The sequence below is a fragment of the Erpetoichthys calabaricus genome, chromosome 17 (assembly GCF_900747795.2).
Source record: "Erpetoichthys calabaricus chromosome 17, fErpCal1.3, whole genome shotgun sequence".
NCBI classification, from domain to species: Eukaryota; Metazoa; Chordata; class Cladistia; order Polypteriformes; family Polypteridae; genus Erpetoichthys; species Erpetoichthys calabaricus.
The window spans coordinates 47701758-47719734 of NC_041410.2; the positions used below are offsets into that span (position 1 = coordinate 47701758).

The window sequence follows — 17977 nt, forward strand, 5'->3', positions numbered from 1 at the left end:
GCTTACTGTTGAGCATACAACGTACAGTTGGCCATGTGAAAAGCAGTCCTGCCTCAAATCAATGCCAACCTTTTGTGGGGTCTGTCCCTGAGACTTATTAATTGTCATTGCTAAGCAGAGCCTTAGTGGAAATTGGAGGTGTTTGAATTGAAATGGGAGATCAGAGGGTATAACGGGGATGCGAGGAATAAAAACTCTCTCCCCTGAGCCACCGCCAGTAAAAATAGTCGCCTAAATGAGGTTCTTTTGGAGACACGTGACCTGAAGTCTCGTGCCGTCACAAAGTTTCAGTGGCTGTACGGAAATCCACAATCGGTTTCATATTGTTGTCGTACCTTATCAATTGTGTAATGTGTTTTTTGAACAGGTTTGATTCATGGAAGTGGTCAGTCCTGCTGCGTTCAGTGACTTCACGTGAGCCGATCTCTTGTGTGATGTTGCGATGTCCAGGGGTTTATTTAATGTTAGATAAGACCCGGCAGTTAAAAGTTTCTCGCTACAGCAATTTTAACTCTGTCACAAAGTGATCCAAACTGTCGTTTATACCTGGTGTCTTCTCATTAAACTTGTATCTCGCGAATATGGCATTGCAAACGGCAGCGGGTCAGTTCACGTGCTTACTTTGGAGGCGTGATGACGCGATATATTTTGATATACAGTGGTGTGAAAAACTATTTGCCCCCTTCCTGATTTCTTATTCTTTTGCATGTTTGTCACACAAAATGTTTCTGATCATCAAACACATTTAACCATTAGTCAAATATAACACAAATAAACACAAAATGCAGTTTTTAAATGATGGTTATTATTATTTAGGGAGAAAAAAAATCCAAACCTACATGGCCCTGTGTGAAAAAGTAATTGCCCCCTTGTTAAAAAATAACCTAACTGTGGTGTATCACACCTGAGTTCAATTTCCGTAGCCACCCCCAGGCCTGATTACTGCCACACCTGTTTCAATCAAGAAATCACTTAAATAGGAGCTGCCTGACACAGAGAAGTAGACCAAAAGCACCTCAAAAGCTAGACATCATGCCAAGATCCAAAGAAATTCAGGAACAAATGAGAACAGAAGTAATTGAGATCTATCAGTCTGGTAAAGGTTATAAAGCCATTTCTAAAGCTTTGGGACTCCAGCGAACCACAGTGAGAGCCATTATCCACAAATGGCAAAAACATGGAACAGTGGTGAACCTTCCCAGGAGTGGCCGGCCGACCAAAATTACCCCAAGAGCGCAGAGACGACTCATCCGAGAGGTCACAAAAGACCCCAGGACAACGTCTAAAGAACTGCAGGCCTCACTTGCCTCAATTAAGGTCAGTGTTCACGACTCCACCATAAGAAAGAGACTGGGCAAAAACGGCCTGCATGGCAGATTTCCAAGACGCAAACCACTGTTAAGCAAAAAGAACATTAGGGCTCGTCTCAATTTTGCTAAGAAACATCTCAATGATTGCCAAGACTTTTGGGAAAATACCTTGTGGACTGATGAGACAAAAGTTGAACTTTTTGGAAGGCAAATGTCCCGTTACATCTGGCGTAAAAGGAACACAGCATTTCAGAAAAAGAACATCATACCAACAGTAAAATATGGTGGTGGTAGTGTGATGGTCTGGGGTTGTTTTGCTGCTTCAGGACCTGGAAGGCTTGCTGTGATAGATGGAACCATGAATTCTACTGTCAACCAAAAAATCCTGAAGGAGAATGTCCGGCCATCTGTTCGTCAACTCAAGCTGAAGCGATCTTGGGTGCTGCAACAGGACAATGACCCAAAACACACCAGCAAATCCACCTCTGAATGGCTGAAGAAAAACAAACTGAAGACTTTGGAGTGGCCTAGTCAAAGTCCTGACCTGAATCCAATTGAGATGCTATGGCATGACCTTAAAAAGGTGGTTCATGCTAGAAAACCCTCAAATAAAGCTGAATTACAACAATTTTGCAAAGATGAGTGGGCCAAAATTCCTCCAGAGTGCTGTAAAAGACTCATTGCAAGTTATCGCAAACGCTTGATTGCAGTTATTGCTGCTAAGGGTGGCCCAACCAGTTATTAGGTTCAGGGGGCAATTACTTTTTCACACAGGGCCATGTAGGTTTGGATTTTTTTTTCTCCCTAAATAATAAAAACCACCATTTACAAACTGCATTTTGTGTTTACTTGTGTTATATTTGACTAATGGTTAAATGTGTTTGATGATCAGAAACATTTTGTGTGACAAACATGCAAAAGAATAAGAAATCAGGAAGGGGGCAAATAGTTTTTCACACCACTGTATATCAAAATACCCGCGCTTGGCAGCGGCGAAGTACTGCTTTAAAATTTTTATTAAGAAGAAAAGTAAACCTTTTTAAACTGAGGGAAAATTAATCAATAATTATTTCTTAAGGATCTCTTTGTATACCATGTTGTCAGTTCGCCCTTCCGGTTCTAATATGACCAAGCTGTGTGCTGAGCTTACTCTTGAGCATGAAATCTAATGTGGTTTGTGCCCTTCAGAATGAAAACAGTTTGCATTCACCTTTTTAATAAAAGGCGAGCTTTTAAGCCTGAGAAATCACCCCGTAAATGCACACGTTTAATTGCACATGTGTTAATATCTATGCTTACACAGTATTAAAAGACACTCAACAACGGAGACTTATTAATTGTCATTGCTAAGCAGAGCCTTAGTGTAAATTGGAGGCGTTTGAATTGAAATTGGAGATCAGAGGGTATAACGGGGATGCGAGGAAAAAAAACTCTCTCCCCTGAGCCACCGCCAGTAAAAATAGTTGCCTGAATGAGGTTCTTTTGCAGACACGTCACCTGAAGTCTCGTGCCGTCACAAAGTTTCAGTGGCTGTACGGAAATCCACAATCAGTGTCATATTGTGAATTTCCCATTGGGATTAATAAAGTATCTATCTATCTATCTATCTATCTATCTATCTATCTATCTATCTATCTATCTATCTATCTATCTATCTATCTATCTATCTATCTATCTATTGTTTTCGTACCTTATCAATTGTGAAATGTGTTTTTTGAATAGGTTTGATTCATTGAAGTGATCACTCCTGCTGCGTTCAGTCACGTCACGTGAGCCGCTGTCTTGTGTGATGTTGCGATGTCCACGGGTTTATTTAATGTTAGCTAAGATCCGGCAGTTAAAAGTTTCTGGCCACAGCAATTTTAACTCTGTCCCAAAGTGATCCAAACTGTCGTTTATACCTCGTGTCTTGTCATTAAACTTGTATCTCGCGAATATGGCATTGCAAACGGCAGCGGGTCAGTTCACGTGCTTACATGGGAGGCGTGATGACGCGATATATTTTGATATGTATCAAAATACCCGCGCTTTGCAGCGGCGAAGTACCGCTTTAAAATTTTTATTAAGAAGAAAAGTAAACCTTTTTAAACTGAGGGAAAATGAATCAATAATTATTTCTTAAGGATCTCTTTGTATACCATATTGTCAGTTCACCCTTCCGGTTGTAATATGACCAAGCTGTGTGCTGAGCTTACTCTTGAGCATGAAATCTAACGTGGTTTGTGCCCTTCAGAATGAAAACAGCATTTACCTTTTTAATAAAAGGCGAGCTTTTAACCCTGAGAAATCACCCTGTAAATGCACACGTTTAATTGCACGTGTTAATATGTATGCTTACACAGTATTAAAAGACACTCAACAAGTACACAGTATTAAAAGACACTCAACAATTAACGTCATTTACCTTCGTTCCCGCGTTTGACTCGTGCTGTAAATCTCTTCCTTGTTTTCACTTCACGTGATCACGTAGGAGGCGTAATACGTGATGACGTGATACGTGACTCCGCCTCCTCCATTAGAGTATATGGACAAAAAACAGGTTCCAGTTATGACCATTACGCGTAGAATTTCAAAATGAAACCTGCCTAACTTTTGTAAGTAAGCTGTAAGGAATGCGCCTGCCAAATTTCAGCCTTCTACCTACACGGGAAGTTGGAAAATTAGTGATGAGTGAATCAGTCAGTCAGTGAGGGCGTTGCCTTTTATTATTATAGATAAATATAGACATACATATATACATACATACATACATACATTCATATATATATATATATATATATATACTGTATATATACATGTCTACTTATTGGCTCCTGTATTTAGGATATAGCGGGTTGGATAATGGACGTATGGACATTTGTATGCATAGCCCTATTTGCCCGTTTTCGTTTTTTTTCTTTCTTCAGTAATATTTCAGCAAACCCGGAGCTTGTCAGTTCAAATCCTGGTACTGACACCACTGTGTGACCCTGAGGAAGTCACTTCACCTGCTTGTGCTGCAAAAAACAAAAGTAATGTAACAAATTGTACCTCAGATGTTGCAAGTTGCTGGAATAAAGGCATAAGTAAAATAGATAAATATGTATTATACACATAGGAAGTATTAATTTATTTTCAGTCAAGTCATCTGCAGCAAACCTTTATAAATGAGGGTTTCTCCTTTTTAGATAGTGCAAACTGTTTCTTCTTCATTGAGGTTTTCTCTTGGAGAGCTTTTTTCATTTCATTGAAAATTAAAGCAGCAGCTGCCAAAATATGTAGCTTTCTTATTAATTTTTCAACATTGTGTAAAATAACTTTATAAAGTAACATAAAAGGTTTAAATACTGGTTATCCTTTTACACTAAAATATTACTAAAGAGATACAAAAAAAGTAAAATGCATATGTTCTTTTTCTTTAAGGAGATTTAATATTACTGAAGAAAGAAAAAAAAAACTAAAACAGGCAAATGGGGCTATGCATACAAACTTAAAAGGTTTTAATAAAACAGAAATATACACTTTTATTTTTACTTGCTTAACTTGTGGAGGGTGTATCCTGTAGCAAAGCCCTAACTTTTTTTGTGAAAGCCCGTTTCAGTCAATAAGTCTTAAAAACAGGTGTAAAGATATTGACAATAAGCTACGCAAACCCACCAAGACATGCAATCGTTTAAATCAAGGCGCGAGTCGAAAAACACCATCCCATAATATTAGTTAACGATTAACACATTTCTATATGTATTGTAAGCAACTGATAATATGTTGCGCTTATTTATCTGGTGTACTGACATTTTTGCGCGTTTAACGGCTGAAATCTAACGTGGTTTGTGCCCTTCAGAATGAAAAGAGTTTGCATTTACCTTTTTAATAAAAGGTGAGCTTTTAAGCCTGAGAAATCACCCCGTAAATGCACATATTTAATTGCACATGTGTTAATATGTATGCTTACACAGTATTAAAAGACACTCAACAATTACACAGTATTAAAAGACAGTCAACAATTAACGTCATTTACCTTCGTTCCCGCGTTTGACTTGTGCTGTAAATCTCTTCCTCGTTTTCAGTTCACGTGATTACGTAGGAGGCGTAATACGTGATGACGCAATACGTGACTCCGCCTCCTCCATTAGAGTATATGGACAAAAAACAGGTTCCAGTTATGACCATTAGGTGTAGAATTTCGAAATGAAACCTGCCTAACTTTTGTAAGTAAGCTGTAAGGAATGAGCCTGCCAAATTTCAGCCTTCTACCTACACGGGAAGTTGGAGAATTAGTGATGAGTGAGTCAGTCAGTCAGTCAGTCAGTCAGTCAGTCAATGAGTCAGTGAGTCAGTGAGGGCTTTGCCTTTTATTAGTATAGATTATATTATATTATATTATATTATATTATATTATATTATATTATATTATAGTAAATGAGTGGCTCTGGTGTCTCTTTTAAATTGTTCTATACAAACTGAAGAAGTCTGACTGCAATATTTTTGCTCCTAGGTACCAATGGCAAGAGCTAGCATACTGTGGCTAATTGGGGAATATTGTGAACATGTACCAAAAATAGCACCTGATGTTCTGCGGAAGATGGCAAAAACCTTTACCAATGAAGAAGATATTGTCAAACTGCAGATACTCAACCTCGCTGCCAAGCTGTACCTAACTAACTTGAAACAGGTATCTCCAAATCCACAGATAATTTTTAATACCCATTCATACTTTACTTTAGGCATTTTTATAAACCACCTATTAACAGTCTATAACCATTTTATTAACTATGCTATTAATATTGATAAATTAATAATTAGTCTCTTGAAAAAAAGTGTCACTTTTATTGTTATATATCATGTTGAACAGTTTTCCAACATACTTTGTAAAATATACACTAGTAATAACTGCTTATAATGGGTAACTAAACTGAAGTATTATCATTAAGTCTACTATGCACTTCTTGAATTTATAGTACCAGGATTGTAGGAATCAAAAGCTAATGTGGTGGCATCACCCTGGAGCCAAAGAGAAGCTATCATAGACACTACATATTATCTTCTGGACTATGAGAACTAGTTAACAAGACTCTACGATAATATACAAACACAAATGGCTATCTCTATTGTCAACTTTAGGACTTCGTAAACATTTTACTAGATTTTTTTATATTAAATAGTTAATTGTTATCATAAATATTCATTATTATTTAACACTAACCAATAACTCTTCCACACTGGCACCAGTCAAACAGTTTCCTTCTGCATATCTTGAAACGAAAACTGACCTGCCCTCATTTGTTCTTTCTCCAAACCCCATAATCACCCATTTATGTTGTTACCTTTTGAAAAATTCCAGGTCCACCTCTATTTGGTTGAATGGTCGTATACTGGTATATATCCATCCATCCATCCATTATCAAACCTGTATATAGTGAATCTTAATATGAAATCCTGTGTCTTGCCACTCGGTCTGTCTATTTATTCAAATGACATCAAAAATAGTGGAATCATGCATATGATTTGTATATTGGAGATTAACTTCTGTGCCCCACATTTCCCAGAGGTTGTCATTTTCCACACATACTTTTACATTGGATGTTGAGTATGTTTACGATTCTGAGAACTTGCAGTCAGTTTTCTTACCCATATGTTTATGAGTGCACTTTGTTAGTTTACACTATTTACTTTAATCTTTCACAGTACCCAGATTTCAATGAATTCAAAGAAAATTTTGTTTATTCTATACCAGTAATGGTGCACTGCATGATAACGTGCAGTGAATACACTTGACTTGACCATTCCTAGTTTTCATCCTCTTTCTCTGTATGTTTAACATTCGTTTGCTCAGAGGTTGATGCGCTTGATGTTTCCTGAGCAGATCTTCTTTTCTCCACCCTAGCGGCCCGCTTCTTCTCTTCTTTCGTCGGCATCTTTTCACATTAAAACTGATTAAGTCAGTGTCTGTATTTCAATTACTTAGTACATTTTCCTTAATTTTTCACTTAAGCTGGTACTTAAGTCTTCAATCTACCTCAGAATGATTTAAGACATTAAGAGGTAGCTGAAGTGACAGCGAAGGTGGTAGGGATGAGAACGGCGCCCATACGCATGCTGGCCACTGCCGAGAGTTGATTCTACAATAACATAAAATAAAAATAAAAAGAGGAATAACCTTGGAGGTCAATCATCACCCCGAAAGTGGATAATAGACGTCACATAGTGTATGTGTACCAAATTTCAGGTCAATAGTTCAAATGGTTTGCAAGCTACATGTGACTTAAAATCATGGACAGACAAACGGACAGCCACGGTAGCATATTATATAAGAAAATAGCTTAAATTGTAATATTTTAATCATTTGTGCATATTCTAGTGATCTACTCGTATTTAAGGCCAAATCTGTTATATATGTGTATCTGTATATATGTACAGTACTGTATATGAATATGTAAAGATTGCAGTTTCTGTATCACATTATCATTTGTGTTTTCCATGAATCCATTCATTTCCTAACCTGCTTTTCCAGATCAGGATTGCAGGGAGCCAGCAGCACCTGTAATCGTAGACAGGGCAACAGTCCATCATAGTGTTTGTGTTATTTTTTACATGTAATTTTGTTTTTTAATCTAATTACTGTTCAGTATTTTAATAGTACTGTGCTTATATATGAAAGTGTGCTTTATAAGAGATTCTGTTTACTTATCTTTTTCTATTCTGCTCTTTCTTAGACCAAGCTCCTAGCTCAGTATGTTCTCAACTTGGCCAAGTACGACCAGAACTATGACATCAGGGACAGAGCCCGCTTTATTAGGCAGCTGATTATACCTTTAGACAAGGGGGGCATCCTCAGTAAATATGCTAAGAAGCTCTTCCTCGCTTTAAAACCAGCACCTGTGTTGGAGTCACCATTCAAAGGTAATGATGCTGGTTGAAATTTTATAAGATTTTCTGTAATTATGTTGGTGTTGGAAATACTTTGTCCAGAAAAGATTCCATTTCTTGCTTAGTTTGAAGTTTGATTGTGAATCACTTTCAATTTTAAGAACAGCTCTCCTCAAGGGGATGGTTACAGCTCACTTCATTTGGGTATGTGGACCATTAATATTGTTTGGATGTATGATATCCTGTAAAAATCATGCCTGGAAAGTGGACTCTGTTGAAGTCTATTACAATGCTATTCATCCTCTCTGACACACTATCACTGAGTACAACAAAAAATTTATTTATTATTAGCCAAAGAATTATTCACCAGAAATGTGTTAATGAACATTACTGGGCTTCCTTAATATCTACAGCGATACGTCTTTATAATGCCTCACTGTGACTGCTCTCAAAGTTTTGTTGTTGTTTGTAATGATATTTGTATATTTCTTAAGGACAAATAAAGTACTATCTATCTCATTTGTGTGCTATATCATGACAAAATGCTACCAGTGTGTATAGTCCTTTGAAAAACTTCCATTTAGACATCAAAGTTTAAGAAAACCAAAGCATTTAAATCTGGTACTTTCGCATTGTTAATTTTTTTTAAGCATAAACTTACTGTATGTCAGTACGTGGGGCAGATGTCTGCAATGGCAACTTTTCATAAAAGAAAAGATCAAAATGTCTAATCTTTTTGGTTTTTGAATGTGAGACAGAAAATTATTATCATAGAGCACAGAGAGGGCTATCAATACAAGCATGGTTTCTTAATCTAAGGCAGTGGTTCTCAACCTGTGGGGCGGGCCCCCCTAGGGGGGGCGCAAAGTAACAAAAAGGGGGGCACGAAGATGTCAAAAAAAGAAAACAAGAATCGAAAATATGAAAAATACATCTATTGAAACCAAAACAAATTAACTTAAACTACATTCTGATACTAGAAAAATAAATATAGAGTTAGATAAATGTTGATAAAAGTTAAGTAGGTTTAATAAAATATGCATCTATGATATATCATTAATTAAAAAAGAACAAATTGGTATTAGTGGGCTCCTTTCAAAAAAACGTAAGGGGGTGCGATTAAAACTGTTATGAAAACTCGGGTCGCAAATACTTAAAGGTTGAGAAACACTGATCTAAGGTATAGATTATTACGTAATCAAAATGCTCATAGTATATGCAACATGTAGTAAACGAAGCAAAAACCTCAAGAAACAATTGCCTTAGAAACTATTTTTCCATACTAGAAAATGGGCCATTCCTTTATCAGAAGCAAAGTGCAAACAGTTACTGAATATTTTGTACTCGCCCTTAAATTAGAAGCGAGCCTAAACCATGTGACCACACGCATAGCACTCTTTATGATTTGACGTGGATCTCACCCCTTTGCTTTGTTTTTTGTTGCTTTTGTGTTTTGTTCTTTCAATTTTTTTCAAACATATTCTTTTTTTTAAGTTAATTGTTGTGTGATTATTTTTGTTTTGTTACCAATTTTTTAATAAATCCATCCATCCATCCATTTTCCAACCCGCTGAATCCAAACACAGGGTCACGGGGGTCTGCTGGAGCCAATCCCAGCCAACACAGGGCACAAGGCAGGAACCAATCGTGGGCAGGGTGCCAACCCACTGCAGAATTTTTTAATATATGAATATAGAAAAAACTTATTAGTGCAAATTTAACACAACCATGAAAATACCTGTTATCATTCCTGCCACAGCGTAATGCAAAACAAAAAGCAAAATAAAAGCCAGATCTCTCCGTACTCACCCCAGACAGCCTCACCACAGCTCAAAAGGCCAGGCTTTCAGTCTGCATCAGCTCAAAAAGGGGCTTAAGGCTTTTGAAACTTCAAAATTGTTTTGTAATTATTATTTTGTTTTTGTTAGTTTAACTTATCCTTTTATGTCTTTTGTTAATTGTGTTGTTAATTGCATTTGATGGTGGAGGTACGAGTCCTGTTAGCAATTGACTGGCCACAGGTGTTTTTACTGGATATTTTGCAGGACTATGGTCTATATAGCAACTGGATTTTTGCAGTGTCATTAATTAATTTTTCTTGCCGGGTTTTCTGCTTCCCTTTTTGATTTTTTTTTTTAAAGTTTCCCATCTTCTGTATATTTTTGGCCTTTGTCTTGTAATTACACAGTTGTGTTTTTCTCTGTCAGGATATGGGTTTATTCTTAATTGTGACTTTTATGTTAGTACTATGAATGTATTTAGTTCTTTGACTCTTCCTTGATTTTTGGATTATTGTTCTTATTTTTTCAATTTTGTATGTTGTCTTTTTAAATTTGTTTTGTATTTTTATTTATTCTTTTGCAATTTGAAAATTTTGAATTTGGGATTTAGACTTGCTGTACTGATTTGCAAGAGACAGTAAATATAAAATGAAAATGACCAGGAATCCTAAGTCAACAGGCTAAAGGTCAAAACCGTGAGTCAGTTAGATCTTTCATGAAAGACAAAATGCGAACTGGAAAATTTGAAGTCAAAAACAGTAATTATGAGTTGAAAAACCAGAAGGTCTAAATAATGATCTTTTAATGCAGCAAAAAAAAGTTTATCCATCAAGCTCAGATACCGTAGAGCAGTGTTTCTCAATACTTCTGGTGTTGTGACCCACTTTTGAGTCGTTTTGTTGCCGGTGGGCCATGCGTTGCTACTGTTTATAATGGTAATTGGTTGTAGTGGATCATCAAGTAGATGCCCCCCTCCACACTCCCAATAGGTCGTAAAGAGAGTTACATGGAAACACGTGGGTCACATTACGAGAAGGGTTCAGAAACACTGCCCTAGAAAAGCCCAGGGTGACATTTGTATATTCACAAAATTGACTTCTCAAACAAGCATGATGACTTTCTAAAAATAGGTTCTAGACAAATTGAAACCCTATATTCAAATTTCAGGAGTCTCAGAACCATACGACCCATATAGAAATTGCACAGGAATTTGCACAAAAATGATTAAAGTCAGAGATCACTTGCATCTTTTTTCTAACTCTCTTAATTGGTTTAATAAAATTCCCCTAACTAAATTTCACGATGGCCAGGGTTTTTGATAGTTTCCTTCTCTTTTTCAGCATAATATCATAACAAACATGGCATTGGAGCAACGAATTCTAAAACGGTGACACTTTATAATGTCACAGACATGAAACTAATTAATGAAAAAAAAATCAAAAACAAAAATAAGCACAAAAAGGACCAAGCTTTGAGATTAACATCATAATGATGACACTGTGTACCTACAAGCATGTTTAAAGACATAAGAGACTTTTGATTTTACAATGAACAACAGTGAGCCCTGGTATCATGATCTGGACTTTATTTTTTGTTGCTTTTCTTCAGTCTTTTTCTTGGCCCATAAAAATGATTGAGATATTGTTCAGGGTGTTTTACAGGTCAAGGAATTGCATGGTCAAAGAGGTTTTTTTTTACTTAAAACGTTTTTGAAAACATTGTTTTGACATACATCTTCTTGCAGCACCATTTTCTTTAATGGGTGCTACTGTTTTTGAAACATGGTCCCCAGGTTATTGCTAGGCAGGATGATCAACAGTGTGCAATGCTTAATGTGTTTACAGTGACAGTATAAAGGCCAGCATCATACACTACCTAACGATACAAATTTTTGTAATAATAATACTTATTGTCTTTTAATAGCTATAAGCCATTACTTACAGTGAATGCTTTCAAATGCAGTTTTAAATGTTTATTCACAGAACACAACAAATGGTGCATTAATTGTAGTGCACCTCAAAGTTAGGAGACCTGGGTTCACTTTCTGGGTTCCCCCTGCGTGGAGTTTGCATGTTCTCCCCATGTCTGTGTGGGTTTCCACCCACAGTCCAAAGACATGCAGGTTAGGTGCATTGGCGATCCTAAATTGTCCCTAGTGTATGCTTGGTGTGTGTGTGTGTGTGTCCTGCGGTGGGCTGGCGCCCTGCCCAGGATTTGTTCGTGCCTTGCACCCTGTGCTGGCTGGGATTCGCTCCAGCAGACCCCTGTGACCCTGTGTTAGGATATAGCAGGTCGGACGATGACTGACTGACCTTAGTAGGGGTCCTTGCTTATTTTATTTGAACCACACATCCATTTAACAATAGTCTGGTATATTTTGTTTGTTTTGCAGACCGTGACCACTTCCAGCTGGGCTCACTCTCCCATTTGCTTAATGCCAAAGCTGTGGGTTATCAAGAGTTACCTGACTGGCCAGAAATGGCCCCTGATCCTTCTGTTCGGAATGTGGAGGTAATACATATTTGCATACAAAGAAAATTGTTCATTGTGGTCACTGTCATTTCCGGTATTTTGTATTAATGCGTTAATTTGAATAATATATGAGGTTATCCCTTTGTAATTTCAAAGAATATATTTGTAATCTGATTAATTAACACAAACTAAACCAATTTTAAAATTTCTTTATTTAGCATAGTCATAAACATTCACTGTCTTTTTTAAATAAAACAGCAGAAATGTCCTTAGATCTAATCACGGGTGAATCTGCATTATCCGCTTTGACTTCAACCAAGTGCTTGCTGTATTTGTTAATCAACTCTTCTCATCACCTCAAAGCTATTTTTGCTTACTTAATCCACTTTTCAAAACAACTTATACCAGTGAAGAATTGCAGGGAGTAGGAGCCTGTTCTGAAAGTATCCTACTTATTCTGTGTCCAAGGCAGGAGCCAGTCCTGAACGGAAATGCCAGCCAATCACACATATACTTGCTCATAGTGAGTAATTTAAATCCACTGGTCAACTGATCTTGTATCTGGTTTGGCAAGAAACCAGACATAGTAGGAAAGAACACACGCAATGGGAAACATGAAAACTCTGCAAACATGGTGCTGGACTGAAATTTGTATCTAAGACTATGGTTCTGTGAGACACCGGCACTAACCAAAGTACCCCTAGAACTACTTCATCTCATACATACAAACTACTTGCTTCCTATTCTTTCAATTGAGTTCAGGTCAAGATTTTGACAGTTTTCAGTCACTGTGATATAGATTTGACTATATGTTTAACCATCACAACATCTTCAAGGGGTAACCAAATGCAACGTGCCTTCTAGGTCTTTTTTTGTCCAAATTCTGATACCTCCATTTAGATGCACTGGATATCAAATTGTTCACCACAAACCTATGTTGTACTGATTGACAGTCTCAACCTCTAATACTGATGCTCCTGGTTTTCACAACAGATGATATTTAGCACCTTAAGTCCATTGGAAAATCCATTAAATTCAGTAGCAGCTGTACAAAAATATGTTTTGCTTCTTTTGTAAAGTTATGTCACTTTACCAAAGGCCTTAACAAATCTAAGGTTTTTTTCTTATGTTGAAATAGGAATATTGACATTAACCAATGTAAAAGATGCCTTAGCCATGATCCTGATTTTATTATAGACTCCTTCAGTATTTTACACCTTGATTTTTATGTTTTGTTGACTGGGTAGAGTAGTGATATTGTTCATTATTCCCCATTTGTACACTTATTTTCCTGTTTCTGGGACTGAGGGAAGACAATGTCTCTACAAATGTTTTTAATCATTTTCTGCCTTTTCAGCGCCAACTGCTCTCTTATAGAATGTCTATGAAATCTTTTAACTGGGACATGATCCATTTTCATATGTCAGCCCCTATGTTAACAGTCAAAACTGGCCTTTTTGTAGTGGAGGGCTTCTTAAACTCAAAAATTATTATTTTCACATTGTAGCATTTGACAAAATGGCCCTTTTATTGATTTAAAGTTTAGATGCACTTTTTTAACTCTATTTATTAAGAATTTCAAAAACAAATTACATCACTTTCTACATAGTCACCTTAGTTTGTGGTGCAATTTTCCCTTCGCCGCACCAACTTTTTAATGGCCAATTAAAATTCCTCCCGCCATTTCCAACGAAAATATAAGTGTGTAAACTTTTTCAACATCCCTCATATTTTTTTGTTGATTCAATTGTCCAGTCAAAATATGAAAATATACAGTTGTGTTTGTGTTATTCATCAATTCAGAACATCTGCTATGCTATACTTTTTCCCTCTGATTTGCTATATGTAAATAATATTTCCTTTAAGGGTTTAACCAAGTTTTAATTTAATATTGTATTGTCTGTTCCAGTCTAATTAATACCCTGTGTTATTATAATGTTTAAATTGTAGTGAGTTAGAAGCCGTGTTTTTCTTTTGGTCATTTTTATTCTACTGCGTTCTACTGTGTCCAGTGCTACCAAAACAGGCACCACCTGCCCATGACCCTGAATTAAATTAGAATGTTAGGTTTTGTCATATTCATTTTCATTTGAGTTACTGTGTATATTGTGTCTGACTGGAAGTTTTTCTGGCCTGCTTCACAGTTTGAGGAAGTAATCTCACCAACTCAGGCACGGATTGGCTTACTGGGAGACTGGCAAGAGGTGTTTCTGAATTCTGATTGCTGTGTGGTGTGCTTTTTAGTTTCTGTTTTACACTTTGCTGGTCTATCTTCAACCTTGGAAGGCATCATTTCCTTTCTGCTTGACAAACATCATTGATTGACTGATTCATTTTACAGCATTTTGCCTTTACTACCAGTCACTAAATTGAGCAAACTCTTCTAATGTTCAGGAGAACTTTGAAAACAGTTTAGGTTCTCAGACTGGTGTAGTCAAGTAGCTGACAAAATGGCCAAGGAGAGCTGCAGAGGCAGGCATAGACCATTAGAGAGTAACAGAGATTGTGCAAAATTAAAAAGGGAGAGAGAAGAAAAGATGTTTTAAATGTCAATACCAAAAATTCAAGTTGTACAGAACCTTGCATATCAATCACCATCACAAAGTTCTAAAATCTAAAATGTGGGACATTCAAGATATATCTCAGGTATCAATACTTCCTTCATTCTAATTATAGGTCCTTATAAATAATAAAGAGGCACAGTGAATAGCTAATCCTAGTGGAAATGCACAGAAGAGCAAACTTAAACTGTTCTGTACCATTTATGAAACTTGTTTTATAGTACTACTGTCATTAGAGTTGTTCTTTACACCAACCATGCACTTCTAATTTGCTAAAAAATACATATATATGTCCTCACAGGTGGCGCAGTGGTAGTGCTGCTGCTTTGCAGTAAGGAGACTGTGGAAGATTGTGGGTTCGCTTCCCGGTTCCTCCCTGTGTGGATAGCGCTTTGAGTATTGAGAAAAGCGCTATATAAATGTAATGAATTATTATTATTATTATTATTATATATGCTAGCAATTATTCATTGACCATAAAGAAGACAATACAGGTGAATACATTAACAATGAGCACACTGGACTGAATATTCTTTCCCAGCAGCTTCTCCCTACTTCAATTGGATTAACTTATTCCTTTTTAATCATAGTATACACATACTCGCACACACACATTACAGCAAATGTGGTCAAAACTGCAAATCTGTTGAAAAATCAAAGTCGAAATTTTTTCTCTGTGACATTATTTTTCTTCCATATATAAATATAGTATATGAAATGAAATGTAATAGGTAAAATGAAAGCACAAATGAAGTTACTTTGTTAGATGAATAAAGGCGTTATTAAAATCAAAAGTGCAAAAAAATCACTTGTCAAGATAATGTAGAAAGATTCAAAAACTCAGACCCAGACATACATAGGAAACTAGAACAATGATCCAAAAAACAGTTAAAAAGTTAATAATGAAGCTAAGACAAGAAGCACAAATGGTTTTCCAGTATAATTACAGTAAAAAAAAAACGTAAAAGGGGTACTTAACACAAATTTATCATTTTTGTATCCATTAATCATCTTGTATAGTTTGTAGTGACAACAAAGAAAAATGTTTTATCTTACATTTTTATGGACAATGAAAATAATAATGGACTTCAACGGAGACCCACATTGAAAACAGTAAACAATATGCAATGGATTCAAAAAAGTATTCAGACCCCTTCACTTTCTGCACACTATATTATGCTGTAGATTTACTTTAAAATGGATAAATCTGCCATGTTTGCCCTATCAATCATTGCTCATCACCCACCTTATACCATCCCTATGGTGAACCATGGTGGTGGCAGCATCATTCTATGGGGGTTCTTCTTAGCAGCAGGGACAGGAAGACTGGTCAGAGTGGAAGAAGAATGAATGCAGCCAAATATAGAGAGTGCCTTGAAGTAAATCTGCTCCAGACTGCACACCACCTCAGATTGGAGCCATGGTTCACTTTTCATCATGGCAAAGACCTGAAGCATCCATCCAAGACAACGCTAGAATGGCTTCAGGACACTTCTATGACTGTCCTTGAATAGCCCAATCAAAGACTAGACTATAACTCCATAGAACATGTGTGGAGAGACCTGAAGAAGGCAGTTTACACATGCTCCCCATTCAATGTAGCAAAGCCTAAAATAATCTACCAGGAATAATGGGATAAACTACCACAAACCCAGGTGTGGAAAGTGTGGGGAGACTTACCTAAGAAGGCTCAAAGCTGTAATTGCTACCAAAGGAGCTTCTACAAAGTATTGAATTAAGGGTCTTACAACTTATATGAATGAGAATTCCATTTTTGATCTTTAATATATTTGCACATCCTTCTCAAAACATGTTTTCACTTTGTCATTAAAGGTTACTGAATGAAGATTAATGGGCAAAAATGGCAAGTCTATTCATTTAAAATGAAACTTACAACACAACAAGTGTCCAGAAAGTGAAAGGGGCTGAATACTTTCTAAATTACTGTAAAAATGACTATGAGCAAATCTCAAAATGCATCTGTTGCGTAATCTAAATGTTAAGAATCCAGTCATAATGTTCAAAATGTCACAAATATGTGTATTTTTTGGTAAAATATTGTCACATAAACTAATTCTGGGAAATCCTTGCATGCATGACAATGAAGTGTGCTGAAACAAAACTGAATTTAAGACCTGTTGCCCCCTATTCAAACAATAGATTATAACATTTTCTCTCCCATCCCTACAAGCAATGATTGGTAAGCATTTTTGCATAGAGTACCCCCTCTAAAAAGCTTCAGAGAGGTATAAGAAAACATACAGTGCATCCGGAAAGTATTCACAGCACATCACTTTTTCCACATTTTGTTATGTTACAGCCTTATTCCAAAATGGATTAAATTCATTTTTTTCCTCAGAATTCCACACACAACACCCCATAATGACAACGTGAAAAAGTTTACTTGAGGTTTTTGCAAATGTATTAAAAATAAAAAAATTGAGAAAGCACATGTACATAAGTATTCACAGCCTTTGCCATGAAGCTCAGAATTGAGCTCAGGTGCATCCTGTTTCCCCTGATCATCCTTGAGATGTTTCTGCAGCTTAATTGGAGTCCACCTGTGGTAAATTCAGTTGATTGGACATGATTTGGAAAGGCACACACCTGTCTATATAAGGTCCCACAGTTGACAGTTCATGTCAGAGCACAAACCAAGCATGAAGTCAAAGGAATTGTCTGTAGACCTCCGAGACAGGATTGTCTTGAGGCACAAATCTGGGGAAGGTTACAGAAAAATTTCTGCTGCTTTGAAGGTCCCAATGAGCACAGTGGCCTCCATCATCTGTAAGTGGAAGAAGTTCGAAACCACCAGGACTCTTCCTAGAGCTGACCGGCCATCTAAACTGAGTGATCGAGGAAGAAGGGCCTTAGTCAGGGAGGTGACCAAGAACCCGATGGTCACTCTGTCAGAGCTCCAAAGGTCCTCTGTTGAGAGAGGAGCACCTTCCAGAAGGACAACCATCTCTGCAGCAATCCACCAATCAGGCCTGTATGGTAGAGTGGC

General features: G+C 36.8%; 2 protein-coding genes across 2 annotated transcripts in view; one reads left to right on the top strand and one right to left on the bottom strand.

The window, feature by feature from the left end:
- ubl7a (ubiquitin-like 7a (bone marrow stromal cell-derived)) overlaps positions 1–17977 on the bottom strand; it is a 1205533-nt gene that overhangs the window by 569141 nt on the left and 618415 nt on the right. The window lies entirely within an intron of this gene.
- LOC114667426 (AP-3 complex subunit beta-2) overlaps positions 1–17977 on the top strand; it is a 128859-nt gene that overhangs the window by 83912 nt on the left and 26970 nt on the right. Inside the window, exons 15-17 of the mRNA XM_051920794.1 lie at positions 5785–5961; positions 8003–8189; positions 12330–12448. Coding sequence (XP_051776754.1) covers positions 5785–5961; positions 8003–8189; positions 12330–12448 — 483 coding nt within the window. The remainder of the gene's footprint in view (positions 1–5784; positions 5962–8002; positions 8190–12329; positions 12449–17977) is intronic.